General features: G+C 37.0%; 1 protein-coding gene across 1 annotated transcript; it reads right to left on the reverse strand.

The window, feature by feature from the left end:
- Positions 1-1,604: 1,604 nt before the first annotated feature.
- LOC141605658 (uncharacterized) lies at positions 1,605-11,664 on the reverse strand. Its single transcript, XM_074424534.1, has 4 exons — positions 11,354-11,664; positions 10,197-10,992; positions 7,690-7,856; positions 1,605-2,112 (listed from the first exon to the last, which is right to left on the reverse strand). The coding sequence occupies exons 1-4, from the start codon at positions 11,515-11,517 to the stop codon at positions 1,905-1,907; spliced, it is 1,335 nt and encodes a 444-aa protein (XP_074280635.1). The 5' UTR covers positions 11,518-11,664; the 3' UTR covers positions 1,605-1,904.
- Positions 11,665-12,121: the final 457 nt, after the last annotated feature.

A 12,121-nucleotide genomic window follows, 5' to 3' on the forward strand; every position in this document is an offset into this window, starting at 1 on the left:
CCACAAGACTCCATGTTCCTTCCTCACAATATTTGGTAGCAAAGGATTGAGTCTGCCACACAAAATCTTACTCACTGTTTTATAAAAGACAGTGCAGTATGCTATAGGTTTGTAATACATAACAGACTGAACCACCTGTTTCTTTGGAATCAAAGCCAACAAAGTAGTATTTGCATGTTTTGGCTTCATTCCTATTTAAAAGAAGGCCATAACAGGTGCACAGAAATCCCCTTTTATGGTATTCCAAGATTTTTTGAAGAATTGAGAGGAGAACCCATCTTGTCCCACAGAACTGCACAATTGTTCCTAATCAGTCTCCTCAATCTTGGGACCCTCCATTACGTCTTGGACAAGAGCAATTGTGTCCACCTTCTCCCCCAATAGCCACTGATAGTATTCCACAAAAGCTTGGTTAACCTCAGCAATCCCTTCTCTAGTAGTACCCTCCTTGCCTTGTATCTTCCCTATGATGCTTTGGTGCTTGGTGGCTGCTACTCTAGCAAAGAAATAGCTTGTAAAAGCTTACTTGACCCGTCGCAAGCGTGTAACGAATATATTCGTCACAAGGGAGACTTGCTGTTTATATTTTGCACCTTAGCCCTTTGTAATAAACTACTTCTTTCAGTTTTCCTTAATTTCCAATACACCTCTAAAAGATCCTTTTTCTTATGCAAGATAGTAAGGATCCAAAGGATTCAGCTGAACCTGTTTTTGACATATCTCCAAATCTTTCTATGCCTGTTTAACTCTCTTGTTTAATCCAGAGTAGTTACTTTTGTGGAACTCAATAAACTGCTTCCTGATATTCTTAAGCTTGGCAAAAAGTACTTATTTGTTTTTATCGCATAATCAATAAATGGTTGGTAATAACAAGCTAGAGTTACAACGAATCAACAATAACATACAAATATTAATCACGTAAATATTTATACTAGTATACTACATATAAATAGTCGAATTGTCCATCATCGAAAAATTACCATAAGACAGGGGTGATTCTATGATTATAAATAGGAGTCATCCTTGGAACTTAAGTAACCCAAAATCTTTTGAGTCTCTTAAGTATTGTAAAAGAGAGCTTTTAAGTCTGTACAAATAAAACATTAGTCTATATATGTAATTTATATGATGATATGTAAACAAATGATTAGACGTAGGATGTAAACATTAAAACCATATAACCTTTTAAATTCGTACAAATAAAACATTAGTCCGTATATGTAATTTATATGATAATATATGAACAAATCATTAGACGTAGGATTACCTGTCCCACTTTTATGTCTCATTACCTTAATATCTTGACACGTCACACTTTAAATGATAGATATGGCAATAATGTATAATTAATTGCTTATGTGTCATTAGGAGAAGTGATGGGACATAAAATGGAACACAAAATGGGACAGGGGATCCGCATTGGTAAATTACTTCGTTGCAACGCACGGGCTTTCAACCTGGTATTTACTTATAAAGACTTTCACCAAAATAAAGAACTTTTTTTAATATACAGGAACACAAACCAGGGAAGGCTTGGATGCTTATGAGTGGAGAATGAAACATTTGGAGAAGCTCCCTCTAATTTAACCAACAGATTAAAGGTGTGAGGGGAAATTTAAAATTATATAGCCAATAATCTCATTTGGAATACAGAATATTTTTTTACAAATGAATGTTATTGACTTATTGTGTGATGCACCACGATTACGAGATCGGCCCACTCCTCTAAGGCAGAGTACTAGAGTGTCATAACTCACAACCATCATAAAATTACTCGAAACACAATGGAGAGGAAGAAAGTGTTTTCCATAAATTAGATTTAACAGCAGTTGTTGGCCCTCCGAACATCCCTACAATTTGTTGCCGACAATGTGTTACAAAAACACAATTATGGACATTATGACTTATTCACCGATAAGTGCTCGTGAGCGATGTTCAATAGTAAAGAGAGGCATTCCAGTTTGAGAGATGGCTCTCACAAATCCCATGTTTGCCGTCAAAGTTGGAGCACCATAGTAATCTCCAGTTCCAAAAGCAACTTTGTTCTTCAAGGCGAGCTTCCTGGTTGTTGGGAGAGATATCATCCGCGTTGAAGGGTTATCAGGGACAATCCTACAGAAGTCATAACACCATTAATTTAAAGATAAATCCCTAAACACATAATTTTGCATTACGGCGATATTGACCGCATTAATGTTGCAAGGAACATGGTCTAGGTACTACTACTTATTCTATGATGATAACTTGAAACACAATCATGCCTATACATAAGAAGTTTCCAAGTTTCGATTTGAAGTGTCCCTGAAAAAACATCCTTTAATCTTCCCTTTTTTTTCTTTTTTTGAAATGTAGTTTGTTGCTATCAAGGCCTGTAACCTCACATCTTTCATCTTTATCCACATCTTACTAGCCTCGGTTTTTGTGCAAACCAAACAAGGCTTTTATCCACGGGCCAGGGGAGTACTCATAAAGCATGATGTGGTACTCTCACCATCTCAATTATGTTACCCACCGAAACCTTTAAAGCAAGACTACAACAACAACAACAACAACAACAACAACAACAACATCAGAGCCTTAATCCCAAAATGATTTGGGGTCGGCTGACATGAATCATCCTTTCAAACCGTCCATGGGTGAACGCACGCCTCAAAATGCGAATAAAAAAAGGGAAGATGAAAAACAAAAAGGAAGAACGAAAATGTAATGGAAAGTCAAGGTAAACTTAGGGGTTTTTAAATCGAATTCCGTCTTTCTTTTATAAAAACTTAAAATTTAAATCGAGAGAATAGATTAAAAACGATTTTTAAAAACCGAAATAGAGTTAAGGATCCGGAATGAACTAGGTAAAATCTATAAGAAAGTGGTTGGTAAAAAAATGTAATAAAGGAGAGAAGAATGAATAATTTAATTTCTTTAAATTAAATAAAAAAACACTAAATCTGTCAAAAAACATCAAATACTAAAAATCCACATGTATCATTTCCCTCCATTGTGCCCTCTCCGTCACCATACTCTCCTCAAGCCCCAGAACTCTCATATCGTGCTCTATCACTCTCAACCATGTCTGTCTCGGTCTTCCTCTGCCTCTAGGGACTTTTTCTGTTCTCCAAGTCTCTACCTTTTCCCTAATCACCTCATTCCTTAACCGATCTTTCCTTGTATGTCCGCACATCCACCTCAACATGCGCATTTCCGCCACACTCATCTTTTGAATGTGACAATGTTTCACGGCCCAACACTCGGAGCCTTTAAAGCAAGACTACAAAAGAGAAATGCATTCTTCGATTTCCTTGTTTTCGCACAACAAGATTACCTACCAGGTCTTTGTTTTGGTATACACCATACCTTCTTCAAAACAGAAGAAACGGTGATGCATTCTGCTTTGATATAAGAGACTTGCGAGAGACTTGGAATTCCCAAACAGATTCATGTGAGTTCCAGAAGTTTCAACTTCTACTCCTAAACATTTATCTCAAAATTGCTAATTAAACCGGCAATAGCTAAAAGCCTCAGTAGCAACAAAGGTGTGCATACAATAATTTCTAAGCAAACTCCGTATAGAAGTTTGTCTTGAATAAGCACATATCAAAATTGACCGTCCCGGAAAGCTACAGTACCATGTTTAGAAACAGAGGCGGAAAGCTAACCCATGTTGCAGCAGAAAGGAGTAAACATGAGCAAACCAAGTTAACACTTTTACTTAATTTGAGACGGTTTTTGTAGATTTATAAGTACTCGTATTACTTGTAGAAGACTTAAATCGGTCTGGCATGGGACTGATATTATTTTTGGATATAACTGTGCATGAAAATATTTCAATGTGTCAATCTTTGTACAGAAAATTAGAGTACTCAAGATCCGTTCTAAAATAATATTCCTTCTATATTCCCCTCATAATAGATCATTATGAAATTATAATATTCTTTTCCCAAAAAGATTAGAAGTTGTATTCCTCAATGTTTACCAAGACGGCAGCAAATTATAGTATGCACCAACCACTTATGAAATCCTTAACTACTAACAGTACATATAATATTCAATTAAGCTCCGAACTATGGCGTCATCTCCATCATCCTTAAACTAAAGGTCGAACAATGACTTGAAAATTGAATGATAAGTGTAATAACTTGAGGTTTCTCTTCTTGTCCTGGAAAATCCCGAGGTTTCTTCCCTCCAAATTCCATATATAAATACCAATAGAGAACATCTCCTCTTGCCTTTTCATGAAATGTTTACCCAGCAACATCTAAAAAAACCAACGCAAATATCCACGAGGCAAACTAGAGGTTACTGTCATTCTTTGCCACCTGAAAATCTCTCCCCATATTGCATCAGATAGGGGACAAACGAAGAACAAGTGTTCCTGGTCTCCAACGTATAGACAGCTCCTGTTGGGAAGAGCCTCACATCTGGATTTTTGCCGCTGTGGCCAATGCATTCTTTATTGCTAGCACTGTGATACGGCATGCCTGAGAATGCATATGTGCTCCCATTTAAATTTGCATTCCAGTACATAACAGGCTTTTCCTGTCTTTAAGAACTAATATGCCATAGACATCTTGAGCTGACCATTCAACCAATGGTAACATCGCCGTTTTTTATCAATCAATTAGGCCGTGTTCTGAACTGAACTTAATGGAGCTGAACTAAATTGAAGGGAGCTAAACTGAACTTAAGTAAGAGTTAATTTGTGAAGAGAAAAGCTAAACTGAACTGAATGAAGCTGAACTGAATAGAGCTGAACTGAACTGAAATGAAGTCCAAAAGAACACGGCCTTAATCCTAACATCCAATACATGCTTCCCACTCATGCGGTCATGCATACCCAGTACTTTGTAAACTTGGCAAACGGGTCAATTGGGTTGGGGTCGGGTCGGGTCCTTTCCGGTTAACTCATTTTTTTCGGGTTAATTCGGGACGGGTCATTTCGGGTTTCGGGTCCGTTTTGATATGTTGGTTGGGTCATTTTCGGACCAAGCGGGTCGAGTTAATTCGGGTTGGGTCATTTTCGGGTCAATGAATAAAGGCTAAAAAGTCATTTCAAGTCTTTTCGCTTCAATTAGAGTTATGTTTTGTCAAATCATTTTTGCGTTGGGTGGTTTTGGATCGGGTCATCTTCCAGTCCGGTCAATTACGGATCAAGAAAGCTCGGGTCAATTCGGATTTCAGGTCAATTCGGGTTTCGAGTCACATTCGGGTGACGTAGTTCGGGCCAATTTCAGGTCTCGGGTCGGGTTACTTTTGACAGGTCTAGCAGTTTGCACATTTCAAATGGTTGCACACTGAGTACCAAGCACTTTATAGATCTCGCTATCCTTTCTCCAATTCCCAGATCCATTACAGAAAGAGACATTTGTTCCAACTAAGGATTTCCTTGATTGCATCCTTTTTAGGAAGAATAAAAACCATCCCAAATTTTCCATATCATTTTCTTATGGTCCATTGACCCTCCATAAGTACCTACATAATTTTAATTCGATTTACGCCTTAAAATATGTGGGACACACTAAACTACACACCCCAAGGCTTATGCACCACATGCTTCAACTGAAAATATTGCAGACTATCATTTTTGGGTGCAGGCGCCAGATCCTTGTACGGATTTCAAATGTGGGGTCTCCAATGATGAAAATTGTAAACACAGGGACCCTATCCAGATTATCTGGACACAAGTTAGTAGATTACATGGAGAGATTTAGTTTTTTTTGGTGTATGGGTAACTTTTCTTTTCGGGGTAAAGATAGTGGATAAAGTATGAACATAACTATGTATAATAGAAAACTCTTGACAGAAATATGTTGTATAGCACTCCATTGTACGTGTTGAAATAACAACTCATTGGAAACATGCAAATTATCAAGGGCTTTTGGCTGACTTGGCAATAACAATGTTCAAAAGCTAAACTTTACGGGGTCAAAGTGTGAGGACCGTCACACTATGGCTTTGTTTAATTTCATCCATTTTCACCATTTTTGCGCATATACTATAACGTTCTCTTTACTTATTAGTCCAAATATATAATCGCCCAAGTCCACGAGCATCCACAATGGCAAAAAATTACCTCCCTATATGCTCTCTCTCTCTCATCAAATGGGGAACCTCCTTGTTGCACACACCTCCCCATTTTTTGACGCTCCACTGTTTTTAGGAGAGGTTCCCAATTTTTTTTATGTGAACTAATATTATTAGGGAACCCCCATTGTTCCATAGATGTAATTATGAATTGGGGAGGGTAGATGGAAAAATTAGTGGAAAATGAGGTGGACGAATAACTGAATAAGAAAAAGAAGAGAATATGAGAAACCTCAACATTGCGGATCTGATCAATACAATTTGCTATTCTTGCCTCCACTTGGCTAGCAAGAGTCTTACTTATCCTCTAATTTTAACTGAGGGTGACATTAAAATCACCAAAGCAGGTCTAAGGATGGAAATAGCTAATAGAGTGCTAAGGAACTCTTCTAGTTGTAGGAACTGCAAAGACATATAATCGCTCATGAGAGGTGATAAGGTTTTTAAGACTATAAGCTACAATCATTAATCATTAATCTGGCTTGAAAACACGACACAACATCATATGAAATTAGCGGTTTAAGATTAAAATGCTGTAACTCATTTAAGTAATTGGGTTGACAACCACAAGGAAATTTTTGAGTTGGGTTAGGTGTTCCAACACGATACTGCTACAGTGATCCTTAATTGCTCGTGCTTGCTGGGAAGTGAAACAGTAGCATGTGCACATCTTACATGATTTGCAAGCTAAGTGCATAGTATGCTTCAGGATAGTATATTGTTCTCTCTATCCTGATCATTTGTTTACCTTTGCTTTTGGCACAAAAATTAAGAAGTAAGAGGCGACCAAGTATAAAGTAGTACACTATTTGAACAAATTAGGTAATTAGATCATTGAAGCAGAAGTAATTCTTCAGCATGAATTGTTGGTGTACTTCTAACATTATTTACAAGACTAACTGCATAGTATGCTTCAGATAGCATATTGTTCCCTCTGTCCAGATCATTTGTTTACCTTAGCTTTTGGACAAAAAATAAGGAAAAGAGGGGACCAAGTATAGAGTAGTACACTATTTAAACAAATTAGGTAATTAGATCACTAAAGCAGTAGAGAAGAAATTTTAGTACAACTATTTTTATCTTTACCAAATAGAGAACAGAAGGCCTAAGCAACTAAACCAGCGGAATCAAGACGACGTTTGACCTTAGAGTACATATAATGGATAGCTTTAAACACCACTTCGTACACAAATTGCAACTTCTAACAGTGCACATCTAACATCCCTAGTTAGCACACTCCAATAAAGTAAGTAAAGCTAAAACCAAGGGAAAATTTATACTACCTCAACTCCAATGTTTGTTGTCTCCATTTGACTTCGACAGTCAACTGATGACCACTAAAAACTAATTTCTCCATATGTAGAGATACAGTGTATAACTATCACATGTTATCGGCCAAAACAGCTAATTTCATATAAATGTTTTTTATTAATTTAGTTTGGGGGTATTTTGAGATAATATGGGTCATGGTCGATGTCATTTGCTTTCAAAGTCATATGGGACAACATATAGACGAGATGAACGGAGTAACATTTAGAAGATTACTTTGTGACCAATATTTCTTCAAGAAACAAAAATTATTTGCACATGAGGATAGGAAAATCAATAACTTACTTGAGGAGTTTCATCAACTGATTAGCTCTCATCTTCTCAGTATGCCCTCCGCACATAGAAACAATGTCCCTAAATTCAGAATGGACAGTTTTGCACACAATCCCCTTCCTTCCGGATAAGAAACAGCTTAGTTCATCATGAATAGGCCTATCGATTTCTGACTTTGCCTGGATCAGAAAACATATGCTTAGAAAAATCTCGTTTTAAAAGAGTCCAGATCAGTACAACAATCCTATTGAAGAAATGCATTTTTACTTATGTCACCTGAAAGACTTAACAAGTACATTGATATATATATATGTGTGTGTGTGTGTGTGTGTGTGTGTGTGTGTGTGTGTGTGTGTCCTCCAATTCCGATACCCACGTAACAGAGTATCTTATATATAGATTTTAAGCAAGCACTATGAAAAAACATTCTCGAACTGATTCACAATTAGTAGGGATTAGGAAATCCGGCAGGGCAGGCTAGGTTCAGAGTTTCAGACATGTGCACGAATTTTTTCGATATTATTTGCAACTTGTTCGTAAACAAGATGATATATACTACAATGAAAATAAATTACTCAATTAAGGAGTACTACACAAACCAAAGCTAGAGTACATATAAGCTCAAACAGAAAAGAATCAAAATCATATATTTTTAGAACGAGTTTAGGGGGTTGGCTTTATTTCCGAAGAAGAGGCAATAAACTGAGGCTTATCAGGACCAATGCTACGATCTTCCGGATGGATCTTCGTAAAGTTGATCATTATGAGTGTTATGATGAATTTGATTGGAACGTCCAATGGCAAAAAGAAGGGGATACAAAACTCATGGGCATAAACCTATCAGGCAGTAAAAGATAAATTCTTTTTTTTTTTTTGGAATCAAGATACTTTCCTTAATTTATGATGTTTATTGCTCTGCAATCTGCATCATGATGGCAACCACCTCAATTTGGCTTTATTCTAACGTTGAGCCATATTGGAATTACAAGGCTAGGAAGAAATAATGAAGGCTCTTAACACATCGCCAGGACTTGAAGACCTCTTTCCTGATAAAATGAAATTAAAGCGGGAACATAGCACTTGACCGCTAAATAGCTTGCAATATCACACGTTTAAAAAGGGAAACCAATCAACAATAAGAGGCAACTACTGTTCGTGGAACTTTGAAAAATTTGCCATTTGCTTAAACGGTACACCTCAATCTCGCCTCGTCTCAGTGCCACAATAGCCTCGATCACCCTTGGTGGTAACAACAACAATAAGGTGAATAAGCTCTCAATAATGTGAACAAGCCAAAGCTGCCACGGTGCTTGTCCATTACCAATTTACCAGCATTCATTTTTTTCCCTTATTTGTTTATCCTTATCTCATCCCAAGTTCGACCTTATTTTATAATGGAAAACAATCTATTACAGTAATTCGAAAGAAAGGGCCTATTAAAATCTATTACTCAGCTCTTGTTAAAAGGAACCCCCTCATTCTTCTTTATACCCTTCACACTTTGTTTCTCACTCATCTTTTTTCGTTTTATATTGGCCTGGAAAAACATTTCCGAATCAGAAAACCTTATCTGAACTATCTGATATGATATCTGATCAGAGGACTTGTAGTGAGTAATCGATATTACACTTCAAACCTTACACGGTCTGGGTCTAATCAATATTGTACCAAATTGGTGTACCAGAAAAGAACACAAACACAACTGATTTCCAAACTAAACGGATTCTTAATTGAACTTTGATCTAACAAATAAAGAGACTAATTTTCCCATAGTCGCATTCTCACTGTATAAGTTGAATCATTCACTCTTGATTCAAGTTTCAACTATAACATACTTGTAAACGATTATAAATCTTTACCGGAGTCGTTTCTATTATCTGACAAGGGTGACTGATTGAAATGAAGCTTAACTAATTTGAACCGAAATCAATGCTAACACTCCCCTAATGACACTGATCTAATTTAACCCGACCCTAAATCCGAACATAATGACTGAATGGCCTATTTTCCAAGTGTAGCTTTACTCCCTCCTCAGAATAACTTTTACTTTCCTTTTTGAGTTGACACAATATAATCTCCTCTCTCTTCTCTTTATTTTACCGCGTCTCACTACTTTTCATAATTATACTATAAATATTTAGTTTTGTGTAAAACACAACTAAGAAGCTATTTTTAGATGAACGGGGTATTATCTTCTTTTCTCTTCTCTCCAACTTAACCTTGTTTTTTTACCTTATAGATATGATGATTCATGTTATCGTACCCAAATAGTTTGCTACCAAGGCTTTGTTGTTGTTGTTGTGAGGGCATCTCATGTAATCACGTTCCTTGATGTTTTAAAGTATTCTTTTTAAACTCAAAACACGAGAGACACATTTATTGGCTCATAATTTAAATACACATTGAGTGCGATAGAAACAATAAAAGCAATGAGAATTGGAGATCCATCCCCAACTATGCATTCATTAACATTAAAATATGACCGGCTTAGTAAAAAGTATAGATGATTCCAAGAATACCTGTGAAATTACAAACTCTGTATTACTCTTAAACTGCTGCCTCAACTCGTTCTCGGGTGTCCTCAAAAGCTTTTCTGCACCACCATTGCTTATGCCTGATATAAGAGCAATCAAGGCTGTTGTATCAAAGTTCAGTAAGTCATCATCATCTTTAAAGAGGTCCTCTCTTATCCCAGACTCTGAACTTATCACCTCAACTAACCATTCTTTCATCTTTAGAATCAAAGATTGAAATGAGAATCCTGAACCCACCTTTGTGCAAGTTTCTGAGAGCTCTTTATTATGAGAATCAGTAGAAAGCGGCTTCATTACATAGTCTGTGCCATGACATGACTTTAGACTCTGGTGGATGTTCAATACCAAAGTAGAAGCCCCTTGATATGACTTAGCCACAACATCGGTCCATTCATGTTCAAACTTGAACTCTTTGAAGCCAAAATCCTTTAGCAGCTTATTTAGAACAGCAGTCTCAAGTCCGTTTGCGAAGAAAAGAAAAATGAAGGCAGGCTTCAATGCCTGAGAATATTGAGCAGCATGAAGTATTTGTTGGATACGGAATTTGAAACCCTTATTTCTGCCAGTCGTATCCCAAGTAATATACTTGGGGTTTCGATGAGATACAACAAACCAAGCAGGACTATTGTTTAGACTGCATACGATGTCAATGTGAATAGCGCTACTCTCACCACGGCTAGCTCCCAATGACAAAGAGATAGACTTACACACACGTGAGACTTTGGTTATATATGGTTGTTCAAGTAAGTGAACGAGAGCCTCGATATATCCAATGTTGCAGCTGAAGTTCACAAAGAATTACAAACATTTAGTCATGTTCTTTTTATTACTCCGTACTTTATGAAATACATTTGTTTTAATCAAAAGCATACAAATGATTGGGACGGAGGGAGTATTTGTTTCAATGAAATATAGGGCGACAATCTAAGGAAGAACTAATGATTGGACGAACAAAGAGCGGCACATATAATAGAATCCAAGTGTACATGGTTGATGATAATGCATTGCTAAGCAACTGTGTTCTGTTTCCGTCTTTCTGATCATTATCATTAGAAGCAACTGACTGGCGGATTAACATTGATTAAAATAAAAAGGTAAATAAATGATTGAAATAAAGACGTTATAAATAAAGTTGAAGGAACCTGAAGGGTCGAGGAGAGAGAGAAAGGCGAGAGAGAAAGTTGAGTTCAGAGTTAACAAGACGGAGCAGAGTATTTTTGCACGATTCGGTGACACGAGAGTGGGGCAAACTCTGGATTCTACCAACTACTTGCTCGCATCTTCGGCTGCTGCCCTCTATCTCCATTCATCAATTTTACTATGATTGATGTTGATATTTGAAGATCTAAATAATTAAACACAAATTCTTGTTTGTGACGGCACCGAAAAGACCTAACCTTTTTAACTTAACTTTTTTTTTTTTTTTGACCGAGGGAAAAAGATGCAATGGCATACTAAGCTCTTAATACATTCGTAATTTAAGATCACAACAAACTAAGGGTGTTTGATTGGAGCTTTTGGAATGGATTGGAATGGATTCAGGCCATTTTAATGTTTGGTTGGAGCATTTTGGAATGGAGTTAGATACCCGATGGATTCTAACTTCATTCCAACCCCTTGGAATCCCATACCCATCTATCTCCTCAAGTTTCCAACTCTATTTCACCCAACACATTATTATTCTCATACCCGGATTGAACCAAACAACTTTAAACGTGTATGGGGTTCTAACTCCATACCCCCTTGGAGTTAGAATCCATTCCATTCCATACCTAATGTTTGAACCAAACGCCTAACACTAGCGAAAGATAATGCCAGATAGTAGAATCAAGTTGGTGAAGTACGAAATAGAAGTCGCAAGCATTGTTATCAACATCTTGCACACAACTAGCGTCTTCAGAAAATCGTCG

Source organism: Silene latifolia, chromosome 10, assembly GCF_048544455.1.
Source record: "Silene latifolia isolate original U9 population chromosome 10, ASM4854445v1, whole genome shotgun sequence".
Taxonomy (NCBI): domain Eukaryota; kingdom Viridiplantae; phylum Streptophyta; class Magnoliopsida; order Caryophyllales; family Caryophyllaceae; genus Silene; species Silene latifolia.